The following is a 27266-nucleotide window of genomic DNA, read 5'->3' as shown; positions in this document are numbered from 1 at the left end:
AAACTAAATAAGCAAGAATAAAAGGATTCAGCTGCACACATAAAAGGCTATCCCTTTTGTGCAAAGGACTGCTAATAGCAATTAGGTAGTACTTCAGCCCTTTCAGTCATTCCATCCACCCAATGCAGAGAAAAATGATGGCGCTGGATTGAGCATTCAAACAAAACCTGTCAAACCCAGGCAGTTCATATTGATCTGATCGTTTAAAAAAAAAAAAAAAAAAAAAAAAAGCACAAGCTGGGTTTTGGCAGTGAGAAATGCATCAAAATAATCAGCAAATCTGGGAAAAGTGGCACCTAGAATTTATAAAAAAATCCTGCAGGAAAAACTTGATTTAGCCCTGTCTCTACCATCTGCTTCACTACTGGCTGTGCAACTAATGGAGAAGCTTGGAGGAAGGCAGCATTGGGTCAAGCCCAATAAAAGTCAAGATGTGCAAAGAACTCCAGCTATGTGCGTTTCTAGAATAACTAATCACCTTGCAATTCAGTTTTTACTGAAAGTAACCTCTGCTTATGAATGTTTTTCATCACATGCCTAGTTTTGCAGGATTGCTCAAACCTCCAGTGTTCTGCGTCTATGCTTATTCTTCTTTAGGGCACTTTAATTTATGGATGTTAAAAAAACAAAAACAAAAAAAAAAAAAAAAAAACCCTGTGTTAGTACCTATAGTAAGAAAAACAAGGTGCTTTGGACATACAACAGCTTCAGAATTTATTCAATTACAACAGGCAAAAATAAATAGTACCAACATTCAAACAGTTACCTGGTGAAGGCACGTGGGAAGCATCCTGACATCTTTTTGTTCAAACCCTTCTTTGATGAGGGAAAAAAGAGAATCTCTGAGTTGCTTTTGATTCCTGGGTTCACTGGTGACACTTAACTCTAGCGTTGCCAATTCATGGGCAGATTCTACAAACCCATTGTCATCAGAAAGCATCACATCGGCATCTGCTGGAAAACACGCACAGCAAAGATTTTATCACATGATTAATACAGTATACATAGAAAGTATGTATAGTAATCCAGCAATACACAAACTCCCTTACAAAAATACCCGCCTCAGCTCCCAGTTGTGGTGTTCCCAGGTGGCTTACCACTCTTGGCCTCTTACCATCAACAAACGGATTGTAGCGAGAATCTTGCTTCTCGGGGGGTTTCATTTACCCATCCTGTATCCATGTTAATTATGTTTGACTTATACAATTTTAAATTACAGAATCATGGCGTGTCGGCTCCTGATGAGTGGCCTAGAACCACGAAACTCGTTGAGCTACTAGATACCGGTTTCATTCACCAATCTTCATTGTGTGTATGGTTTATATTGTTGGCCATTTATTTATCTAGCAATGTTTTTTATCACCAGTGTTATTACCTATTCTATCTGCCTTGCCAAGTGATATTAGTAATTTGTATGTTAACCACTGTATATCAGTGCTACTACCTATTCTAACTGCCTTGTCAAGAGATAATAGGAACTTGTATGTTAAAGTGGAAGTAAACCCATCGATTTAAACAGTTAAAAAAAAAAGGCATGCCGGGAATGCTAACTGCAAATTGGTTGTGCTCTCGGCCAAACTATCAAACCATCCAATGGCTGGTGTCATAACGAATCACATGTGCAGCACCATAGCAGTTGAAGATTAAACAGGCAAAGATGGCAGCTTCCTTAGCTGAAAACGATAGGGGAGTTTACTTCCACTTTAACCACTGTATGTGATTTATTAAACTGTTTATTAACCAACCAATTATTGATTTGCATCCATGGGCTTCATTTAAAGTCCCAACCCTCCCCCCTTTTGCTTGCCAACTCCTTGTTTGCTTCTTTATAGTCACATTGACAGGGATGGAAATACATGAGCTTACCAGGCCATAATTTCGTTCAAATTTCCAAAGTCCCCCTTTTGCTCTTCAACATAGTGGGAATGTCTGTGTAGCAAATAGGGATTGGTTTGGTTCGCACCAGAACACCTCGAACAGGCAAAAAGTGGTAGGGGACATGCAAAGCCCATTAAAGTCTATGGGACACCAAACGTGAAAAATCAAAAGTCCTAATTTTAAAGGCTTAAATGCAAGTTATCGCCATAACAATTGTATGGGGACCCAGGTAATGCACTAGGGGACATGTATCAATGCAAGAAAAAAAAAAAAAAAAAAGGTATTAAAACAATAGTTTTTAAAAGGAGCAGTGGTTTGAATGATGCTTAAAGTTCAACTATAAAAATTAAATATTCCTTTAACCTCTTCCCGCCCAAGGTACGTCATATGATGTCCTTGACTTTGTGGGGGTATATCTGAATGATGCCTGCAGCTACAGGCATCATTCAGATATAGCCTTTTTTTTCAGCTGGCGATTCCCTACACCATAAGAACAATTATAGCGGCTGTTCCGCCGCTTGATCGTTCTTACGGGCGGCAAGAGGGGACAATCTCCCCCTCCAGCCGCCCCCTGGTGCTTCTACAGGCTTGCCACTGCCATTAGTGATTCAGAGACAGGCCCCAGATGGTGACCATAGAAGATTTCCGGCGGACCAGAAGGTCGCAGAAGTCTCTATGATCGTTCGGAGGCCAGGCACGAGGTTATGATGTCATGCCCAACCTCTGCATTTAAAAACGAATGGTGCCGCCTCTGCTGGGAAGACAAGATAGTTTATTTTTTTATTTCAGGCTTCCCAGCCTAGAGGCAAGACCCCATATCTCACTGTAAAGAGGACCAATCAAGGGATATTCCTATTACAAGAACTTCCTTGTAATAGGAATAAAAGTGATCAAAATGTATTTATTTTTTCAAAAGTGTCAAAACTAAAAAAGAAGAAAAAGTTAAATTAACAAAAAAAAGTAAAAAAAAAATAAAAATTTAAAAAAGTACCCCTGTCCCCGTGTGCTTGCACGCAGAAGCACTGCAAGTTCTAAAAAAATCAGTAGCACTTTTTTTATTCCACTTATGTGCTTTCCGAAAATATATGGTTGGGGGTTCTTTCACAAATCCTGAAAGCTACAAGTGAAAAATAAAAAAAAAAAGGAAAAAAAAAAATTGCAAAAATGGTCTGGCCACTTGAGTGTACAAAATGGAGCACAGTGCCTGCCAGCGAAAAGGTTAAAGCCCTTTACATTCTATCGGTTTAGTGTTACAGAGGTCTAGCGCTATAATTTTTGCTCTTGCTCCAACATCCATTTACATATGCGTGCGTGACTTAAATATGCCTTCGCTTCTGCACACAAGCACAGAGGCATGGGGGTGCTTTCAATTTTTTTTTTCTCATTTTACCTTTTATTTTTTTATAATCACTTTCATTCCTATTACAAGGAATGTAAAACCATCCCTTGTAAAATAAATAAAGGTGACAAGTCCTCTTATGGAAAGATCTGGGGTCAAAAAGAACCCAAAAATGCACAGGTGTAAATTGCATAGATGTGAACCTAGCCTTATAAATAAAGCGGTATTAAATCAAAAAGCAGAAATTATATTGCAGCTTACCATTTATTAGATGCGATGGCTGCATTTGTTTTCTTTGTTAGGCTCTCTTTTCTTAATTTTTATCTGGTAATCCAGCACTTTATATAATTTTATTGTATGCTGTTACAATTGCTTAATGATTTATGCATTTAGGATCCGTTATGACACTTATGGTCCCTAAAGGACACAATAATTGTTGACACTTATTGACACATACACATCTATTTTATTTTATTTTATTATCCAGCTTGCTGGAAATTTCTTGCTAATTGTATACCTTAGTCTCCAATTTTTAAAGGGTATAGCGCCAATCCTATTTCCCCCCCCCCCTTCCTAATCCAGCAAGTCTGTTTTTCAAAAGCATTCCAGCAGAATGTATCAGTTACAAAGATGAGACGAGTCATTTCACATTGGTAGGGGTGCTTACAATGGTCATCTTTAACCACTTAACCTCTGGAAAATTTTACCCCCTTCATGACCAGGCCATTTTTTGCTAAAATCGGTGCGGTGTTACTTTAACTGGTAATGGCACGGTCATGAAACACTGTACCCAAAACAAAAATTTATATTTTTTTCCCCCTCACAAATAGAATTTTCTTTTGGGGATATCTGATTAACACTTTTTTTTTTTGCGATATAAAACAAAAAAAAGACTGAAAAAAATAATAAATAAAAAAATAAATAAATTACTTTGCTATAAAAACATAGTCCATTAAAAAAGAAGAGAAAAAAAAAAAAAATCGAATTTCTTCATAAAATTATGGGCAAAATGTATTTTGCTACAGTCTTTGGAAAAAAACAAAAAAACGATGGGATCTATACTGGAATTATTATTCTTTAGTATTATTACTAATGGTGGTGATAAGCGACTTATACTGGGACTGGGACGTGGCAGGCAATCTGACACTTGGGGGGAACTGACTGCCACTCACATCCTCAGTGACATTAAAAGTGATTGTAAAGGCAGAAGGATTTTTATCTTAATGCATTCCATGCATTAAGATAAAAACCTTCTGTGTGCAGCAGCCCCTCTAATACTTACCAGAGCCCATCTCTAGCCAGTAAGAGACTCGGCTGCGTGGAACACCCCTCCTCATTGGCTGAGACAGCAGCGGAGTGCCACTGTCAAAAGTCAGTGAGCCAATGAGGAGAGAGAGAGAGGGGGGGGGGGGGGGCTCTGTATTTGAATGGAGACAGAGCTGCAGATCAGGTGTCCCCATAGCAAGCTGCTTGCTGTGGGGGCACTCGTGAGGAGGGAGGAGCCAGGAGAGCCGAAGGAGGTACCCGAGAAGAGTAAGATCTGGGCTGCTCTGTGCAAAACTACTGCACAGATCAGGTACGTATAACAGGTTTTTTGTTCTTTAAAACAGACTTTACAATCAGTTAAATACAGTGATCAGTGCTAATAATATGCACAGTCACTGTAATAATGACGCTGGGTAGGAAGAGACTAACATCTAGGGCGAGCCAAGGGTTAAACATGTGCCTATGTGTCGTGTGTGATATGTGCTACTTTTACTAAGGATCTTGCTTAGCGAGGAAAAAGAAAAAAAAAAAAAAAAAACACAGCAGGATCTCCTGTCAGTGAACAGAGCTTTTTATTGTATTTACAATCACAGAGCTCTGTTCGATAAATCGAGCCAGTCAGCAGGTGCCAGCGGACTATTATTGGCCGAGACCAGCAGATTGGCTTGTGCTGGGCGGATAGCATACCAAGTATATGATGCAGCAAAGGGAGGCTGCTTTGCCGCCGTACTAGTACGTTAGGCGGTCGGTAAGTGGTTAATTTAAAAGCTTTATCCGAAAAGAGCAAAAAATAAACTGTTGCTGTAACTGCTTAAAGTGGAGCTCCACCCAAAAGTGGAACTTCAGCTTTAAAAGTGGTGGGCCACCCTAACAAACAAAAAATTACATAAAAAAAAATAATTGCTAAAAAATGAAAAAAAAAAAAAAAAAGAAGTTTAAAAAAAAAAAAAAAAAAAAAAAAAACTTACCATAAATGCCTGTTGCTAGGCAGATCGTCCTAATCTGCCTCTTTTTACTCCACATGGCTCACGTTTGTGAAACTGAGCTTTTGGGGGATGGAGGGAACCAGCAGGTATCAGATTTCGACAAGTACCCTTTCCCACGTCCATTCTGGTTGCCTTAGGCAATCAGAAGCAGAAGTTCTCCTTCCCGAAATCTTCTGGGACACATGACAGATCCTAGAAGACTTTGGGAAAAGTCACAGAGTGCAGCGCCGCTTGTGCAGTTAGCACCCAGCTGTGAAGCGGAAAGCTAGCAGTAGAGATGCCAGCACCGCCGAGGGAGGACATGGGGAGAACACGGCTGGGTTGAGTGCACCGTTGAATCACGGGAAAGGTGAGCGTTTATTAAAAGTCAGCAGCTACAGTTGTTGTAGCTGCTGACTTTTAATAAACAAAAACAATGACTAGAAATCCACTTTAAAAGCACGGAGATGGAAATTTGCTTCAATTTCCTAGTGCATTTAAAATCTGCTAGTCCATCTCACATGCCTCTCCCCCCACAGACTGACAATGCTGCTTTCCAAAGGGTGCCCCTGTGCTCCTTAGAATGTGGGCACTCTAATACAAAGAGATGTGTTACTGGCAAGATCACCAGGTTGGGGGAAAAAAAAAAAATAAAAAACACCCACACGACTGCAGCCAATGATTGGCAAGCTGCTATATTTTACACTTTTGTTTTTAATACCACTTAAACGCTGCAGCTCATAGGTGTAATGAGAGTACATAGTTCTACTTTACTAAAGCATAGTTAACACGTGTTTCACAAATACCTGTGGATTTTCCATTGCTGCTTTTCTTATATCTGTTACTGCGCCTCCCAGACACGCGTTTGCCTTTAGTAGTGGCATTCTCCTTTGTGGAAAAGGGAGCAGAGGCCAAACTGTCCATTGCTGTGCGATCATAATCTTCGCATCCCTTCTTACAACTAAGCTGACCACACATCACGTTGCAGCTTTCATTATTATTGATACTATCTTGGACATCCTTATCTTCAAGCTCAAGATCTTCGTTTTCCATCAAGGACTGCTCATTATCACCATTTAATTTGTTCTCGTTCACATCAGAAGCCATTTGTAAAGTAATCTTTGTGTCCGCTTGGCTGCAAAGCTCCGTGCCATCCTCCGGGTTGGTCTTCAAGGTTGTTAGTGGGTTTTCTTCTGTATTCATTATGGTGACACACAAACCATCTCCGTCACAAATCTTGAAAAGTAAAAAGGCAAATAAAAAAAAAAAAAATAATTAATACTACTACTACTACTACTACTACTACTACTACTACTACTAATAAATAAGAGAATAAATCAGAATATACATCATCAGAATTCATAGCTAGGATATGGCTTAAGAGAAATACTTTTCTCATTGTTCCTTTTTGTTACACAGTTCAAAAAGATAAATACTTACACATTAGTTCAGCTCATTAATCACTTGCCCCCCCAAGTCAATTCTGACACTTCTCTCCTACATGTAAAAATCTTTTTTTCTAGAAAATTACTCAGAACCCCCAAACATTATATATGGTTTTTTTTTAGCAGAGACCCTAGGGATTAAAATAATGGTCGTTACAACTTCTCGCGTATTATTTGCAAATGCATAATCTGAAAGATGGCGTTAGGCTGAGTAAACAGATATTTAACATGTCACACTATAAAATTGCATACACTCATGGAATAGAGATAAACTTCTCTACTTAAAAATCCCCATAGGCAACGCTTTAAAAAATCTTTACAGGTTACCCCTTTAGAGTTACAGAGGAGGTCTAGCGCTAGAATTATTGCTCTCACTCGAACGTTTACGGCGATATCTCACATGTCTGGTTTAAAACGAAGTCCCCAGATCTTGCCTCTAGGCTGTGAAGCCCAAGATTACAAAAACACACCACACGAAACACACACACACACACAATTTCAGCTTCCCAGCCGAGGTGGCTGCATTTGTTTTCAATTGCAGGGGTGGGCACGATGTTATAACATCGCGCATGGCCTCCGAAAGGTCAGGGCATTCCGGGGGCCATCTGGCCGGCATGATTCTCCATCATACTTCCGGCCGATTCATTCACCGGCTCGCCGATTGCATGGGCGAGCCGGTAGAAGCACAGAAGAGACGCCTGTAAGAACAATCAACAGGCTAAACAGTCGCTACGATTGTTCTTATGGTGCAGGGAATCGCCTGGGTGGGAGAAAAAAAAAAAAAAAAAAAAAAGGATAGTCCTCATACACACACACACACACACACACACACACACACACACACACACACACACACACAGGAATCCAATGCATCTGCCACCCCGCAGCTGGACGCATGGATAGGGGGTGGAGCCCCTGTGCCCTACATTACGGGTGGCCAGAGACTATACTCAGTCACCTACCAGCCAAATATAAAATGGTTTTACGGTCCATTCATACCAGAATGTGATGCAGGAAACCCATTTTCTGTGAAAGCTTCCTGCACCCTGTTCAAAAAGCACTGCCCTTATGATCTGCAGTGTGTGTCAAGGATTCAGCACTGCCCGGAATCTTAGTACAATAAAGTTTTCTCCTTCACACAACAGCAGTGTGACGCTCACACGATAGGACCGTTTGAAGCTGGCCTAAAAGGAGGATGATGACCATCTGAATCGCAAGGTGAAGTCTCATCCTGAGAAGTGATAGAAATTAACTGACCACATCTGTTACACTACTGTTAGCCAGGTAAACCACAAATTACAGCAAATACAGTTAGGGCCATATATATTTGGACACAGGCACAATGTTTATACTTTTGGCTCTGTATGCCACCAGAATAAAATGAAGCAGAAACACAAAATTACAAAAGAGGGCATTTGATTTTCTGAATTCCTTAGTGAAAGATAGGAATTGAAGAAGGCACCTCCTTACGTCCAAAGTATGGAAGGCTTCTTCACCTGCATTGGCAGGGGTCGAGGAGAACGTGGGCAACACTATTTCCTGTGAGTGGTGAAAGTTTGAAGAAACTTTGGGTAGGAAAGCTGGGTCTGTCTGAAGAACCACACGGTCTGGAAAGACTTTAAGAAAAGGTTCCGTGGCTGCCAAGGCCTGAAGTTCACTGATTCTTCTTGCCGATGTAATGGCTACTAAAAAGACTTTTAGAACGAAATGTTTTAACGAAGCTTCCTGTAAGGGTTCAAACGATGTCCTCCCGAGAAGCTGTAAAACAATGGATAAGTCCCAACTGGGAAAAATTTTGAGGGCCACCGGCCTATTCCATGCTAGTGCCCTAAAGCATCTCTACATTAAAAAGTTTCTCTGGATAGAGTCTTTTCAAAATAAACTGAAAGAGCCGCTACCTGTGTTAAGGTGCTAGCTGCCAGTCCCTTTACCATTCCGTCATGGAGAAATTTAAAGACTGATACGACACTTTACCTAAAAGCCTTTAGGAATTAAACTTCTTCCAAACCTTCAGGTATAGGGCTCGAGTTACCTCTTTCCTGCTGGAAAGAAGGGTCTTTACTAACTTATCAGATAAACCCTTAGTCTTTAGGAGGTCTTCCTCAGAAGCCAAGCAGTTAGGTGTAGCTGGTCTGCCTCCGGATGAACCACTGAGCCCCGTGTTAGAAGGTCCTCCCTGAATGGTAGTTTCTAAGGAGGTTCTGCAGCCAGATTTAGTAGAGTTGCAAACAAAGGCCTCTTCGGCCAAAAGGGCATGATTAGGATCATGTTGGTCCCTTTCCTCTCTGAATTTCCTTAAAAGACCATCGGTATTAGAGGGAAGGGGGGAAAGGCATAGCATAGTTGGTAATACCATGGATGTGCGAGAGCACCTATGCCTATGGCTTGGTTTTCTCGGTGAATAGAAAAGAAGCTGTGGACCGTTGAGTTCTGTTGACTAGCAAACATCTACCTGAGGGTGCCCCCATGCTTCGGAGATCATCAGAAAAACTTCCTGATTCAAGCTCCACTCTGCTTCTACCAGTCTCCTTCTACTAAGCAGATCTGCTAACAAATTTTGCCCAAGAGAAAAGTTGATTGGCTAGTTCCATAAGACCTCTGCTCCTGTTTCCTCCCTGCTTGAGGACATATGCTACCACAGTCATATTGTCCGAAAGGACCTGAACATGATGTCCCTTCACCTTTTGGTGAAAGGCTAGAAGACCTAGAAAGACGGCTCTTTGTTCTCGCCAGTTTGACGACCTCCAGGCTTCTGCCTTGGACCAGGTCCCCTGCGCTGTTAGACCATCCAGGTGGGCTCCCCAACCCCAGGAACTTGTGTCCATTGTTAGACGTTTGTCTAGTGGAAAGACACAGGACAGGCCTTTCGTCAGGTTGGCGATAATATTTTTATATATATTATGTACATACATACACATTTTTATTAGGGATGTTACTGATTAAAATGTATGGGTTCAATCGTGTTTTTTTTTTTTTTTTTATCGACTAATTTTTATTAATTGTAACGCACATACAGATCCAACTATTTTTAGCTGATCTCCTTGCATTGCAACTCTGCATTAGACAGTGGTAAATGTGGCATACACTATATACAATCACCCGACACTAGTTAGTTTCCACAATCCATGACTTAACGTCACAGTTCACACAAATATATTTTAAATTTAAACTGTACCACTGACGTCATTTTTTTTTCTACAGTAGTGTGACAATCCCTCCACCTCCGGTCTAACTAATCACTCTCCCCTTATGGCATGGACCCCTGTGCAATCAGGTAGACATGCAAGCAGGTATCAAAAGGGTTAACACGGACCATAAACTTCCTCTCACGTCTCCTTAGATCTCAGCAAGCACGCCAGGTCAAGGGTAGAAAGAAAAGATCTAAGTGCTCACTGCTTAAGTATAAGATTTACATTTTTGTGTTGAAACAAACACTAATCACATAAAGATAACACACCATGTAAACCCGACAATCGTGTTAGTTCCGTCGGGCAGCAGCGGGTGACGTCATGCGTAGCTACTCCCCCATACACGTTACGTTCAATCAGAACTTTGATGTCACCAGACTCTTCCCCCCTTCCCTTCGTTATATTTATATATAATTTTTTTTATATATTTTTTTTTCAGGCTAATTTGGACAAAACTAAATTTTTATTTTTGGATAGACTCTGGAATTTTTCATTGCTCTCTGTGATTCCTATGGAGAGATTTCCCCTTATTCTTTCTGCCTGTGTCAGCATTTGACCCCAGGACAGTCAGTGCTTGTGTTGGATGGGCAAAATACTTTCAGGTACATTTGACCCGCAGACAGTTGACCAAAAGCTGCATCAACCTGCTTCAAGCAGCTTTTGCATTCCCATTGACTTACATGAGGGGAGAAGCAATTCTGATGCAGACAAAAACCATCAAAAAGCAGGCCCTAAAAACCTGACAGAGGTTGTAACCCTCCCCTTTTTTGCAGAATAAAATGGCTTTGCTGCAGTTTGTGTCCACATAGGAGGGGTTTCTTATAACTTCCTTCTCCTAATGGGGAGACAGACTGAAGTAAAACCCAAACAGGAGTTTCATCATTTCCTCATTCTAAAAAAAAAAAAAAAAAAAAGTCTGGAATTAGGTTTGAGCCAATTGTGTTTTCAGTAAAATCTATTAAATTGTATTTAAACACACTAGTATAGTCTTTGTTGATATAAATTTCCTATAATACTCTGCTCAGCAGCATGTAGAATGGGTAAAGAGAATGCAGCCAATACTAATTTGCAGAGAACTGTCAGTTTAACAAGGGCACAAGGATCATCGAATCATTCCACTCTTTTTATGCAAGGGGCGGATGAAGGGCTGGAACTTGACTGTTTTGTCTGGGATCACAAGACTGGCCAAACAGAAGTTACAAATCTTTTAAAAGATTTTAAAAGCCATTCACATGATAGACAATAAAAAAAAAAAAAAAAATGAATAAATACATTTAAAAAAAAAAGTTAACACATGCCTGCTCTGTGCAACAATATTGCACAGAGTGGTTCCTTAACTCCTCTTCTGGAAGTTCCCCACCGGCACTCTCTGCACCTTCTTCCTCCGAGCACCTCCTTAGCAAGTTGTGTGCTATTGGGGCAGCCATGCGGATACGCTCCAAAGCCGGGCTGTGAGAGTCCTTAGACACACACAGTGCCGGTAACCTACACCCCCTGCTCCCTCCTAACAGGAGTTTGACTGACAGCAGCAGTAGCCTAGGGCTCCCACTTCCCCAAGTGTCTCCCGAGAGACCAAGGAGTGAGGGGAGCACTGCTGCAGCTGGGATGTTTTAGAAAAGGGGAAAACAGATAATGGGTCTCTTACTTTAACCCTCAAGGTGGCTCTGGGTTAAATTTCAGTACCATTAGTGTTGACCCCGAGCCACACTCGGGATTGCATTGCAGAATCCTGGTACAACATACTTACATTGTCACCAGGAACCTGCGGTGTCATCCCGCTGTGTCCTCCACCGAATCATCTGCCCGATGCCCCGTGCTCAGTTTCCTGTGAGCGTCGCCACCCATGGGGACGGAGCCCGGTGGTAAATTCAAAAGGAAAAAATACAGAACACGTACACAGTACACTGAAATCTTAGAGATTACATTACTGCATCAAATTATTTCATACCCCTTTGGTCCTTAGTGCCCTGCATGCAGTTTTATATTATAATAACACGCACACATGCCTGGAAAGTTGAGATTGTCCATGGCAACCAAAAAGTGTCCCTCTACGACAAAAGCGTTTTAGACCAGCTAGAAAACAGCGATAGTAAATTAGAACACTTGCAGAATTGAGCGATAGTGAATCGTGGGGAAATTCATTTTATTATAATAATTTATGATTTTGTGTTTCAAACTTTAATCATACCCAGGATGTCTACTAGACTCTTATTTGGACAGATTTACTTGAGTTATTCCTAATAAAATTACAGGCCTACAATATAAAAATTCCCAAAAAGCTGACATAAGTTAACATATCACCAGGGAGGTTAATGCAGGGAATGCGTTAAAAAAAGGTAAAAAAACAAATTTGACTTTAAAAAAAGAGTAAAGTAAACCCTGATGGATTTTACTTCCTCTTTTGCTCCCTGCAAATTAAAAGCACAATGGGCTAGTATGCATCGCATATTAGCCCATTATTTGACACTTACCTGCAAATGAAATCCAAGCTGTCCCCTGTGCAGGCCACGTCCATCTTCTCCCCTCTGCCTTCCGGGGCTGCAGACTCCAGCTTTGTGACTGGCCAGAGTCGCGGGACGTCACTACTGCGCATGCGCGCATGAGCCATCAGTCACGGCATACGCTGAGGAAGAAATGGCACGGTGGTCCATTCCATCACAACGCATGCGCCCATGGTGACATTGGCGCACTACAAGTGAAATATCTCCTAAAGAGTGCATGGAGATATTTCCACTATCTATAGGTAAGCCTTATTCTAGCCTTACCTATAGATAAAAGTAAGACAAAAACGGGTTTACAACTACTTTAAAGACCAAGTTCACCTTTTAGGAAAAAAGTATTAAATGTAAATATTTCTGCATTAGAAATAAAGTTTTCCCGTTGGCTCCTGCAGATTTTCAGTACGACTGTCTGCCCGTAACTACTGTAAAGACAGTTACTGAAAAGCAGGAAGATCAATAAAACTACAAGAGCGCTCGTTGTCACCCTCACAGATCATTAAGAACTACAAGCAGTCAGCTGCAATGTTGTTCACTCAAAGAACCTTGTAAATTTTGTGATGCGGCCAAGTTGGTGGCTCCCAGCATGGCTGCACCGTTTTTAAACTGACAGCAGGTGCAGGAAAAACGAGGGGGAGATCTCCCAAAGCATGTTATACCCGAAACATTGGTGTAATGAGCAACATGGCCCCAAAAGATGAACTTGGCCTAAAGTGGTTTTAAAGGATAACAGATAGTTAAGCTTTAAACAGGCTCCAATTCGACATTTGTTTTAGTACTAAATGCTCTGCAATTAATATCATTTAGTAGATTAACTGTGCTGGGAAAAGGACCACGTGCTTTCTGTAATGTTTCAACTGTAATTTAGTTGAAAAATTGCTCAAGACTTGATTAAACATCAAAGAGTCAGAAGTGAAGCTTCAAATCCATATTAATCCTATTTAATGGAGGACGTGACATTAGTAGGACTGCCTTAAATGGATAAACATGCACTTATGAATTATTGCATCCAAGTTCGCTGCCAACAACTTTAGGCCCAGATGGAAAAGTATAAATAAAAACCAAACATTCTATTATAAGAAGTACTATCATGGCTATATTTTTCTATAAAAAATAAAAAAAAAGCAACAAAACAAAATAAAAAAAACCAAAGTAACACAATTGGTTAAAGAAAGCTCTGTATGCTTCTGATGATGTTCAAAGATCTTCCCGTTTTCTCCGTATCACAGACCACACGCTGGTACTCAATACCTGAATGTTGGGGCGTTTCATCACATATGGCGACCCATCATATTTGGCTACCCGCTGGACTGCTCATGCGCAATTCCGCCATATGCGTTCCACCCGAGTCCAGGTTCAAGCCCCACCAGCCAAGTGGACATAGAGTTAGAATTATGCCGAGCAAACCAAGGCCATGCCCGAAGTGTGGCGAGCAAAGCAAACCCACAAGGTGCCCCGTCTTGGAAAGCATATGGCGGCATCCCGCATGCATACTCCAGTGGGTAGCCGAATGTGATGTGACAGGGGCTCAAATCTCAACTCAAGGAAATATGAGGGGTCCTGTGTAAAGTTTAAGTCTGGGATCCATGGAGCAGCACTGGGACACAAGGCTGATTTGAAGGCTAAACACAAGCTTAAAGTGATTTTTTTTTCCTATAAAAACAACAACACGACACTTTACAAACATGTTCTCTCACCGGCTCTGTGCAGTGGATTCGCACAAAGCAGCCCAAAGCCTCCTCTTCTCGGGTCCCTCTTCTGTGCTCCTGGCCCCTCCTTGATCAGTGCCCCCCACAGCAAGCATCTTGCTATGGAGGCACCCAAGCCGAGTCACAGCTCCCCGTATCCATTCAGACATGGAGCCCCGACCTGGCCTTGCCCTTGATTGGCTAGACAATTTTGATTGACAACAGTGGGAGCCAATGGCGCAGCTGCCGAATCTTAGCTAATCAGGAAGGAAAATCTCACACGGCTGAAACACTCGTGGACATCGCTGGACAGAGAGGGACCTCTGCAGTGGCGGCTGGTGGGTTTTTTGTTCAGAAGGGGCAGCAAACAACCACCCTCGGTAGCGCAGCACTAAACCCCCCCCCCCCCCCCCCACAAGCATCTGCCAGTTGCAGCCACACCATCAGCTCAAGGACATATTGCAGCGCACACCCCCGCTTTGTCGGTATTTGTACCCTTATGCCGCGTACACACGTAGCAGACTGTCTGGCAGATTTTCTGCCGGACTGTCCGTCGGACTTTCCGAACGAGCTACCTGCCCACGCACGGTACTTTTACGGCGGATTAATACGGCGTATTAAGTCCGCCGGACTATCCGCCGTACTTTTGAAACGAACGGACTCGCCCACGCACGCAGAGGAAAGTCCGCTCATTTTGAGCGCGTCTCCAGGTAGCCGGGACCAGCGAAGGAGGCGTCGCTGGCCCCGTCACCTGGTATGGACTTAAAGGGGAATCCCTACACTGAAAAATCTACGTGGGGGTCCCCCCCAGGTCCATATCAGACCCTTATCCGAGCACGCTACCCGGCCGGCCAGGAAAGGGGGTGGGGACGAGCGAGCACCCCCCCCTCTTGAGCCAAAGCAGGCCGCGTGCCCTCAACATGGGGGGGTGCCTTGGGGAAGGGGGGGCGTGTGGCCCCCCACCCCAAAGCACCTTGTCCCCATGTTGATGAAGACAAGGGCCTCTTCCCGACAACCCTGGCTATTGGTTGTCGGGGTCTGCGGGGGGCTTATCGGAATCCGTGAGCCCCCTTTAATAAAGGGGCCCCGGGATCCCGGCCCCCCACCCTATGTGAATATGGGGTACACACCACACAAGGGTTAAAATAGTTTATTGCACAGCTCTGGGGGTCTTCTTCGGTCTTCGGGGGTCTTCTCGCCGGACTCCTCCGCTATCTTCCGCTAGCCCTTTCACTAGCGGAGGAGCCCGGCTTTCTTCTTCGCCGCCCTTTTCTTCCGACTTCGGGGGTCTTGTCCCCCTCTTGGGACTGTGACATCATAATGGGCGGGGACATCATCCGGTGATGTCGCTATATAAGTCGCCGCACGCCGTGTCCCTGCCATTGTGACCGTAGACAGCGACGAGGCAACATCTCCAGAAGAGACGAAAAGAAGAAGAGAAGAACAGAAGAAGAGAAGAAGGGGACAAGACCCCCAAAGTCAGAAGAAGAGGGGGACAAGGTGCTTTGGGGTGGGGACCAAGGCACCCCCCCCATGTTGAGGGCACGCGGCCTGATACGTCTCAGGAGGGGGGGGGTGGGGGGCGCTCGCTCGTTCCTGGCCAGCCAGGTAGCGTGCTCGGATAAAGGTCTGATATGGACCGTGGGGGGCCATACCAGGTGACGGGGCCAGCGACGCCTCCTTCGCTGGCCCGGCTACCTGGAGACGCGCTCAAAATGAGCGGACTTTTCTCCGGGCGGGAAAAGTCCGTTCATTTCAAAAGTACGACGGACTGGCACACACACGGCCGTACTGTCCGCCGAAATGCGAGTCCGGCGGACAGATTGGAGTGCAAAACTACTTTGAGTCCGCCGGACTTTTCCACCGGATTGTTTGATCGTGTGTATGAGGCATTAGGCGACTTGGGAGCCTAATTAGGCGCGTCATTAGGGGCCGACAAACATGTCGTTGAGGGTCTTTTTATTATAAAAAGGACCCCACCCATAGCCCCTTGGGGAAGTGGATGTATATTTTACATCCCCTATTGTAAAAATTCTGGAGGATTGTATCGTGTGTGACCATTTCAGTGAAAAATCTTTAAAGTCTGGCCAAATGATCTCGGCATCTTTAAACGTTCCAAACTTGCATACATGGAGGAGCGCTGTTAAGAATTACCATGATATTGTAATTTCCTGCTCTCTACCCCTGATGAAAGTTTTGTAATAGAGGCCTGAAAGGTGTCAGATTTGGGACACCAATGAGAGTATCAGTGGTTTTTGTATAGATGTTTTTTTGTATAGTTTTTTGTACATTTCTTTGACTGTATATTTTATTGGAGTCATTTTGTGTCTGGGTGTCTTTATTTTATAATGTATAAATAAAAATATAAAAGTTTTACTCGCAATTTTGGTGGTATATTAAAGTCCCATCAAGGGGGTTTCCTTTTTTGAAGCATTTGCCAGTTGGTACAGAACTTACCTGGATAGATAGATCCAGATAGATGGGGGGTGTCATCCAGCATGTCTGGGTCCAGGTTCGGGGTCCGGGCAGCGGCTCCGGGCTAGCTGGTGTGGCGTCCGGGCATCGGCTCCAGGGTGGCAGGCTTCCTCTCTGGCTCCACATCAGGTATCCAAGAGGATCGCCTGACATTTTGCCCAATTAGGAAATGGGTCCCACACCTGCTTACTGATTGGCAGGGAGAAGATTTAGTGTAAAAATTAATTTGCCATCATCACACAACTGGGTGGGAGCACGTGCTTCAAAAAACACCCCCCACCCCCGCCAAAGGGGCAAGGAGCGTGGACAGGGAGGGTGGCAGTGTTAGGGTGGCAGCACCCAGCCAGTGTACAGTATTATCACTGTATTAGTGTCAGTAGAGACATCAGAGTCAGTTAGTGTTCCTTCCAGACAGTGTAAGTTAGCACCAGATTGTCCACCACACCATCAGTCACACTACAACTGCCATTACTATACTAGTATAGTGTCTGTAAGGATCAGTATTTTATTCACAATCAGAACTAGAATAGTGCCCCCAATAGTATAGTCTCCCCAAAAATGCAGTGTTGGCAAGATACCACCAAAAGAAAGCTCCATTTGTGTGGAAAAAAAGATTATGTAAAAATTTAATTTGTGTACAGTGTTGCATGACTGATCAGTTGCCAGTTAAAGTAGTACAGTGCTGAATAGTAAAAGAAAAAAATGCCCCGGTCACAAAGGGGGGGTACCTTCCGAAGGTCAAGTGGTTAAAATTTACCTGTTGATTCTAATAGAAGTCCAATGTGTGTGTAACTTCCTGTACTATATTTTTAGAATGAGCTGTCAAGACAGGAAAGGAAATCAATGCCTAAAAGAAAAAAAAACAACTGCAGCCACCCCATTTAAAGGAATGGTAACCTATAATCTATTACATTTTGTTATAGAGTTTAGGTGCACTTTAACTCATATTGTTAGAGGAAGGGGTATAGGACTTTATCAGCATTTAAAGCAATTAAAATGCTTATACTAAAAACTACTCCATTAGCAGGACTTTGTGCTTTTAGAATACAATTCATGAGATCAGCAAGAGAAATTCCAGCATAACATCTTTCCTTGCTAATCAAACATATTTTCAATTCCTGAAAATTATCCCCAGGATATTCACGTGTGTAGACATTACTCTATTTTTCTTTTTACCTCAACTACTCAATGCAGCAGTTAGTACATACTCACGTATACCAGTTTTAAAATAATGTAAGACATGCAATTTTGAATCAAGTATTGTATATGGCTGTCGGTTGCTTTTGAATTTGTACAGCATTTAAAAGAAATGGCAATGAAAATAAAAATGTTCCTGGACCTACCTATAGCAGTTTGTAGTAGACAGTACTCTGGTGCTGATGTTTGTGGACTCCACCCCACCACACATTGATACTGGCCCATCAACAGGATGGACTGCGTCACTGGCCAACAGAAACATGCACAAGGCAGGATGGGGCGGGCAAGCTTCAGCACTAACCAAAAGTGTGGCAGCGTTGTCCAACACAATAACCATGGATGCAATATTAAATGGTGCCACTGCTAGCCCTCTACATTTTTTAAATCACTTTATTAAACTGCTATTTTTATAAGAACACATACATCTATCTGCCTACCTATTCGATCCCTCACCAGGAGGTGGTAATTACCACCCATGGCTGCCATATATGAACCAATGTCTTTATCTGCTCTCTCTGAGGCAAAGACAAAAACTGACAATTGTTTAGTAGTATGGACTGACTGAGCAATAGAGAAAAATCCTACTGTATCCTTTTCCGTTATGAATCCTTAAGTCATATGCAATTACAAACCCACAGCTGCTGCTGGTAATGTTCTCCCCTAGGCAAAGAGATATATATATATATATATATATATATATATATATATATATATATATATATATATATATATATATATATATATATATATATATATATATATATATATATATATATATATATATATATATATATATATATATATATATATTTATTTTCACGTCTACAAAGCAACTGCAAGCAAAACTGCCTCATAACCTTGCCCTGTCCATTATTAAAAGTTTGGCCTGCCACCAATCACCCCATTCCAAAAAAAGCTAACTGCCTGCCTGTGTTTAGATTTGTTGCTTTCCAAGCCAACAGAGCAGATATCAAGCAATTAAAGTTGGTGCTACTAATCCATGGTTTTTTTTGGTCACCGGCTGAAAAAACTGAAGCCATTGGATCAACATAAAAGCCAAGCAGCTAACATTTTTAGAAGGGGAAATCATCAGTATAAATGTAGGTTTACTTAACCACTTGAGGACCGCCGTATTGCCATTGTACGTCAGCACAATGGCACAGGCAGGCATAATCACGTACATCTACGTGATTGCCTTCCAGCGGGTGGGGGGTCCCATCGGACCCCCTCCCGCTGGTTACGGCGGTCCGATTCGGTCCAGGAGCGCTCCGTGATGAGGGGATGGCCGTTCGTTTTCGGCCACCCCCTCTGGATCGCTCCTGGCCAATGAGAAGCTTCCTCCCCTGTGTATTGTTTACACAGGAAGGAGGAAGTGATGTCATTCTCCTCGGGGCGGTCTTTTTGACCGGACTACGAGGAGAAGAGTAAAAGTAAGTGTGCACGAACACTACACTGACATGTAGGTACACACAGGCACACAAACCCCCCCCGATCCCCCCCCGATCCCCCCCCCGCCCCCCCTCCCCCCCCAGTCACAGTGTCACTGATTGCATTGATCATTTCTTTACTGATCAATGCATTCAGTGTCAGTTGTGACAGTAAAAACTGTCAGGACAGTTAGTGTTAGGTCCAGGGTAGCCCCCTATCACCCCCCAATAAAGATTTAACCCCCTGATTGCCCCTAGAGTTAACCCTTTCACCCCCTTTTGCCAGAGTCACTAAGCGATCATTTTTCTGATCGCTGCATGTGTCGCTAGTGTCGCTAGGTAGCTAGTTATTTTTTTAGGTTCACCGCCAGGTTTTTATATCGCTAGGTACCCCGATATACTACCCAATAATGTTTTTAACCCCCTGATTGCCGCTAGTTAACCCTTTCACCCCCTTTTGCCAGTGTCACTAAGCGATCGTTTTTCTGATCGCTGCATTAGTGTCGCTACAGTCGCTAGGTAGCTAGTTATTTTTTTAGGTTCACCGCCAGGTTTTTATAGCGCTAGGTACCCCGATATACTACCCAATAATGTTTTTAACCCCCTGATTGCCGCTAGTTAACCCTTTCACCCCCTTTTGCCAGTGTCACTAAGCGATCATTTTTCTGATCGCTGCATGTGTCGCTAGGTAGCTAGTTATTTTTTTAGGTTCACCGCCAGGTTTTTATAGCGCTAGGTACCCCGATATACTACCCAATAATGGTTTTAACCCCCTGATTTCCGCTAGTTAACCCTTTCACCCCCTTTTGCCAGTGTCACTAAGCGATAATTTTTCTGAACGCTGCATCAGTGTCGCTAGTGTCGCTAGGTAGCTAGTTAACTAGGCTCCCAAAAAGTCCCCCACATGTGGTATCCCCGTACTCGGGAGAAGCAGCAGAATTTATTTTGGGGTGTAATTTGACTTCTGCCCATAGCATGTGTGAGCAATATATCATTTAGTGACAACTTTGTGCAAAAAAAAAAAAGTTTGTAATATTCCCGCAACTTTTGGCAAAATATAAAATATTCCATGGACTCAACATGCCTCTCAGTAAATAGCTTGGGGTGTCTACTTTCCAAAATGGGGTCATTTGGGGGGGTTTTGTGCTATTTTGGCATTTTATGGCCTTCGAAACTGTGATAGGTAGTGAGGAGTTAAATCAAAAATTTGCACCCTTAGAAATCCTGAAGGTGGTGATTGGTTTTCGGGGTGCCGTGCGCGACTAGACTCCCAAAAAGTCCCACACATGTGGTATCCCCGTACTCGGGAGAAGCAGCAGAATGTATTTTGGGGTGTCATTTCACATATAACCATGGCATGTGTGAGCAATATATCATTTAGTGACAACTTTTTGTAAAAAAAATTTTTTTTTTTTGTCATTATTCAATCCCTTAGGACAAAAAAAATAAATATTCAATGGGCTCAACATACCCATCAGCAATTTCCTTGGGGTGTCTACTTTCCAAAATGGGGTCATTTGGGGGAGATTTGTACTGCCCTGCCATTTTAGCACCTCAAGAAATGAGATCGGCAGTCATAAATTAAAAGCTGTGTAAATTCCAGAAAATGTACTCTAGTTTGTAGACGCTATAACTTTTGCGCAAACCAAAAAATATACGCTTATTGACATTTTTTTTACTAAAGACATGTGGCTGAATAAATTTTGCCCTCAATGTATGACTAAAATTTAGTTTATTCGATTTTTCTTATAACAAAAAGAAGAAAATATCTTTTTTTTTCAAAATTTTCGCTCTTTTTCCATTTATATCGCAAAAAAAAAAAAATCGCAGAGGCAATCAAATACCATCAAAAGAAAGCTCTATTTGTGGGAAGAAAAGGACGCAAATTTCGTTTGGGTGCAATATTGCATGACCGCGCAATTACCAGTTAAAGCAGCGCAGTGCGAAATTGCAAAAAGACCTCTGGTCCTTAAGGTGTTTATTGGTCCGGAGCTGAAGTGGTTAAGGCCCCATTCACATCTGAGCGTTTTGTAGCTTGAAGCTACAAAACATCAGAGGGGAAAAAAAAAAAATGATTCTCCATGGAGATGGTTCACATCTCCACTCCAAAATGCCTAAAGCCAGAAGCCCCAAACGCCTGAAGCTCAAACAAGTTCTGGAACTTTTTTTTTGTTGGGCGTTTTTCCACTTTTTACATTGGTGACCTTTTGACCTGTACAAAATCGTGTTAAAACGAGATGGAAAACGTGGCAAAATATCGCAGATTCCTGCCTGAAACCGCTAAGCTCAGGTGTGAATGGGGCCTTAAGGATGATCAACATGCAAAGGATTATGGCAAGTCTAATAAAAACAAACCCAGTAGTACTTAAAGAGGAAGTAAACCCTAATGGGTTTACTTCCTCTTTTTTTCCCTGCAAGGTAAAGCATAATGGACTACTATGCATCGCATAGTAGCTCATTATGTGTCACTTACCTGACACAGGAGCCAGCGAAGTCGCCGCTGTCCCCTGTAGTCCGCCGCATCCATGTTGCTGGTGGCGTCTTGCAGCTCAGACGAATCACAGCGGCGCAGCCGCGATGACGTCACTCCCGCGCATGCGCACGGGAGTCGACAAATTAGGCAAATCCATTCTTGGATTTGCTGCATTTAGTGCGCCTGCGCGCCGCTGTCTACGGCGCATGCGCCGTAGACAGCGGTGCCCATTTTCGGGCAAATATCTCCTAAACCATATAGGTTTAGGAGATATTGCTTGGACCTACAGGTAAGCCTTAATCTAGGCTTACCTATAGGTCCAAGTTGTTTGGAAGGGTTTACTTCCTCTTTAAAGCTGAATTCCAGAATTCAGCCACTTTGCAAAAAGTGCAAGCACACCGAGTTAAAGGAGTTGTAAACCCTTATGTTTTTCACCTCAATGCATCCTATGCATTAATCACTTCAGCCACGGAAGAATTTACCCCCTTCCCGACCAGAGCACTTTTTGTGATTCGGCACTGCGTCGCTTTAACTGACAATTGCGTGGCCGTGCGACGTGGCTCCCAAACAAAATTGATGTCCTTTTTTCTGACAAATAGAGGTTTCTTTTGGTGGTATTTGATGACCCCTGTGGTTTTTATTTCTTGCGCTATAAATGGGAAAAAATAAATACATAAATAAATAATATTTTTTCCCTCAGTTTAGGCCAATACATATTCTTCTACATATTTTTGGTAAAAAAATAAAATAAAAAAAATAAGAATATCGCAATAAGCGCTTGATTGGTTTGCACAGTTATAGCGTTTACAAAACAGGGGATAGTTTTATGGCATATTAATAATTTTATTTATTTTTTTAAATGGCGGCGATCATCGATTTTTAATCGTGACTGCGACATTGTGGCGGACACATTGGACAGTTGACACATTTTTGGGACCATTGTCATTTATACAGAAATCAGTACAAATGCACTGATTCCTGTGTAAATGACACTGGCAGTGAAGGGTTTAACCCCTAAGTGGCAGTGAAGGGGTTGAGTGAGCCCTGGGGAGTGTTTCTAACTGAGGGGGGGGGGGGGGGGGCATGGCTGTGTATAACACATCACGGATCTCTGCTCCCAACACAGGGTAGCCTCGGTACCCCAAACGCTGAGACGGTACGATCACCGAATTTTTTAGGTTCAACAGCCACCCAAATTCCTACAGGGTCTGCATGGTGATCGCCACATCCTCCTCTAACTCTGAGGCACAAGATGCTCTCAGGAGAAGATCGTCTAGGTAACCCATGATCACGATCCCGCGTTTCTGTAGCAACACCAAAACAGGAGCCAATACCTTGGTAAAGACTCGGGGGGCTGATACCAAACCAAAAGGGAGAGAGCCACAAACTGGTAGTGAGCTTCCCCGACTGCAAATCGCAGAAACTTCTGATGCCGGAGGCATATGGGTATGTGCAGGTACGCATCCTGGATGTCCAAGGACACCAGGAAGTCCCCTTGATGGAGTGCAGCAACTACTGAGTGAACCGATTCCATTCTGAACCTCTGCACTTTTACAAAGTAATTGAGGGCTTTTAGATCTAAGATTGGACGTACCCCTTCCTTCTTGGCAACTACAAACAGGTTTGGAGTAGAACCCCTGGAAACGTTCCAAGTCCAGAACAGGTACAATCACCCCATGATTCAGCAGGTCCCTTACTGCCCCCAATAGGGCCTCCCGGCAAGCTGAGAGTATGGGTATGCTGGAGGGGGAGAATCAGTTCTGTGGCCAAGAGAGGAACTCTATCTTGTAGCAGGAGGAAATCAGATCACAGACCCATTGGTCAGACAGACGAGAGGACCACCAGGCTGCAAACTCCCGAAGGCGACCCCCCCCCACCCACAACTTGGTAGCACTTCTGTTCGCAGGCTTGTTAGGCTTGCGGTTTAGCACCTTTGTACCCACACCCCACTTCCATCTTGGCAACGAACAAATTGAGGACCGCCGACAAAGCGTCCAGAGGCACTGCGCATTCCGCAGGCGAACTGGTTGCAATTGCCTGAATTTCGGGGGAAGAAACACCAGTTTCTGAAGCCATGCTGACCCTACCCTGTCTGTTACCTGAAAGGGACTAAGGACAGTCATGGTCCCATCCTCCTCACTGCTGCTGGCTGAGGGGCTCTTTCCCGCAGGACTCACCACCCTGACAGGTTTTGCGCTGTCCAGCAAGTAGTGCCTGTGTTCTCTGTCAGCTCCCAGGTGCAGAGGAATCTCCTCTGTGCCATTCAAGGCTGCTGCTTATGGCGCTGAAACCTCTCTGCAATGTGCTACGGCTCAAAGAAAATGGCCGTCAAGCATCCAGCATAAGGACAAAGCAATGGGAAAATGGCCACCGGACTACAGGGACACATGCTGTCTCTAGAGAATGCTGAAAACGCGCCCAGGCTTCGAGAAAATGGCCGCCGGGCACCCAGTATAAGGGGAAAAACCACAGGGAAAATGGCCACCGAGAAACAGGAGAGCATGCTGTCCCTTGCCCATACCCAAGATGGCCGCTGACACTGAAAAACCATAAGGGACAGTGATAGAAAATGGCGGTGATCAGCACTGCAGAGATCACAGACAGAGCCTCACAGGCACCTCCAGGGAAATAAAAAAACACATCTCAGGACACAGCCAGCCAGCGCAGCTCCCCCCCCCCCACAAATGAGAGCCCCCCCCCCCCCGGAGAGCCCCGCTACAGACACACACACCGCTCAGCAGCCACATGCAGCAACCCCCACGGGGGGGGGGGGGGGGAGATAGGGACAGGGAGAGAAGAGAGGGTGTTGAGGGACCCCCGAATCGACCTCCCAGGGAATGCCCAGCCCCACCGAGGCAGGGAGAGCTGTACTTACCAGTCTTGAAGAAGAGCTTGGAGGCATTCCATAAAAGACCCACTCTCTGATCAGTACGGGGTGGCTGTTGGCTTCGGCACACTGTGGCGCAGACATCAGTAGCCGGTCATATGTGTGCCCCAGAGCATAAAAGCTCACCGACCACCTCTGGAGCTGAGGTATGTCGTGGCCGTAGCTGCGACCTGCACACGCTCGCTGGCCAGGCTGGGGTGACTACAAGGATAAGGGTATCCAGCCTGTCACCCAGCTGGCTGTTGATAGCAGATCACAGGATCTTTCATCTTGCACAAAAAGCAAAGCTTCTGCCAAAAAAAAAAAAAAAAAACACCACGGAGCCATGGGCCTATCAGGGTTCCTAGGTCCTTCTTCACCTGGCAAAATAAAACTGATGGCTGCATGGCAGGCTGGGGGGTTGTTACCCAAGGTACCGCCCCTTGGGCGGAACTAAATATTCAGTGTTTTTTTATAACATGTAATGCCTAGTCTTCTCCTAAAGGTGGCGTAACAACCCAATGGCTAAGAGGAGCTGCGTCAGTCGGTGAATATAAGAGAAAGATATTTATCAGTTTAGATTTACTAAAATAATTGCACTTCCATGTTCTGTGTACTGTGGAAGACCAGATATACTGAAAAGCAGGGTCCTCAATTTAGTAACCCTTAAAGCTGGCCATACATGGATGAAAACTCAACCAGTTCAGCAGGAACTGGCTGAGATTTGATCCATGTATGGTTCACTCCCATTCACGAGAAGTCGATCTAATAATTCATTTTTAATGAACTGGCTTGGTGGTATATTTTTGTTCAGTCATTGCTAAATCCAACCATTCAATTGCAGTTCTGATCAGTGTATTCTGAGGGCTGGGGAGTTCCGCTGTCAAAATACAATGGCAGAGTGGGGAGGAATGCCTTACCCAGCACAAACATGTGGATGGGGAAATTGGTTCAGCTTTTTTTTGGTCAGTAATTTATGGCCAGCTTTATTCACAGCTCAAGAAACCGCCAGACAAATCTATAAGAACCCTGGTTGAGATAATCTCCTATAGAGAGCAAAACCTTAAGTGAGTCACATGCAAGACCCTGAACTAGATAAAATAGAAAAAAAACATTGGAACACAATCTCTGAATTTACAAAATGGATTCATTACAGTCACATGAATAAGCAAGCACCAATGGCTGGGGCAGTCCCCTAAGACAAAAGCGTGTTTGCTCAGGATTCAGGCTGGTGGAGAGGATTGAGCTTCAGGCTTGTTAAAGCTGCTTAACTAAATGCTTTTATTTGACAACTGTGTCCTCTGACTGCGATTCAATAAATCACAGTTAAAATCACATTCAGACAGAAGAGAATCAAATAAAAGTTTAATGTTGACAGGGAGGCAACCTAGCAACCACACTGCTATACAGCCAAAAGGCAGCAAAAAAGGGCACTGGTTAAAGCATGCTGTGATCAAAAGGTCTGTACACAATAAAAAGGAGTAAATAACCACCAGTTTTACAGACAGAGAACCTTATCAAAACCACCCATAAATAAATCAATAGAAATTATATTTAACATGACTGCTGCTTTAGATCAGTAAAATATTATAAAATATGGTCATATTGGGGGGAGTTAGCTCCGTGGTAGGATGCTTTTTTTCAGTGAGCTCACATGAATCAGGAACTGGTTTATAGCTCACTGTCCCATTTTTATTTAAAAACAATTGCAATTTCCTTCTATCAGAGTTTTCCCACGCAGATGTCTTAACCATCAAACAGAAACAGTCAAAATAATACTGAGCAACTTGGCTCTCTCTTCAGCAAGCCCCCTGCTAATGCCCCAAATCTTGGCCTTTGACTGGTCCCTCAGATCATCTCACTCAGCTCTCCTGGTTCTCAGACTTTAGTTGCACCACCATGCTGCATGGGTCTAAGCCCCGGCCTCTCAATAGGGGATCTTCCGGATAACTGTCGGAACCTCTCCTATGTCCTAGTAGTCTATGATCGTCTGCTTTTCATCTCTCGGTTTAGGCCACCCTGTCCCATCCCAGGAACAAAATCAGCGCTGTTCAGCCATTCGAACGTAGACTTGATTTTATATAAATGAGGCTTCGTCTGATTAACTGGAGTGGAAGATCTGTAGGGCTGCAACTAACGATTATTTTCATAATCGATTAGTTGGCCGATTAATCGAATAATCGGTTAATAACCTAAAAAAAAAAATAAAAAAAAAAGTTTGCTGCAATTTGTATTTTTACATATTTATTTGGCCAATTTGTTGTTGGGCAGATTAAAAAACACAAATTGCCACAAAAATGCATTATTACATGCTTTTCTGCAGCTTCTCCATTGAAGTATATTGAACCAAAATAGCACAGTTTTGCGTTAAAAAAAGTCCTCGTCTTTTCCAAATACGCAGCAGCTGAAAAAATTATGGATGTGAACGTGTCCCATAGGAAACCATGTAAATGAACTGTAGTGTGTTTCTGCAAAAAAGCCCCAAAAAACACAGAGGTGTGACCCAGGCCTGAGATGTTTAGTAACATAATGGGGTTAAAAAAACTAAAATTAGTACAAAA

At 43.3% G+C, this 27266-nt stretch overlaps 1 protein-coding gene across 2 annotated transcripts in view; it reads right to left on the bottom strand.

Annotated features, from left to right (window-relative positions):
• The window catches only part of CNST (consortin, connexin sorting protein), a 178297-nt gene that overhangs the window by 119714 nt on the left and 31317 nt on the right, over positions 1 to 27266 (bottom strand). The window contains exons 2-3 of one of the 2 annotated variants that reach the window (XM_077486144.1): positions 6255 to 6684; positions 767 to 954 (exon numbers count right to left, since the gene is read on the bottom strand). In XM_077486144.1, coding sequence (XP_077342270.1) covers positions 767 to 954; positions 6255 to 6651 — 585 coding nt within the window. In that variant the 5' untranslated portion in view covers positions 6652 to 6684. The remainder of the gene's footprint in view (positions 1 to 766; positions 955 to 6254; positions 6685 to 27266) is intronic. The other variant, XM_077486145.1, reaches the window with a different exon arrangement.

Source organism: Lithobates pipiens, unplaced genomic scaffold, assembly GCF_037356315.1.
Source record: "Lithobates pipiens isolate NorthernLeopardFrog02 unplaced genomic scaffold, aLitPip1_a1.2 Scaffold_18, whole genome shotgun sequence".
NCBI classification, from domain to species: domain Eukaryota; kingdom Metazoa; phylum Chordata; class Amphibia; order Anura; family Ranidae; genus Lithobates; species Lithobates pipiens.
The sequence above is the reverse complement of the archived record's forward strand: the minus strand, read 5'-3'. Positions and strand labels throughout refer to the sequence as shown.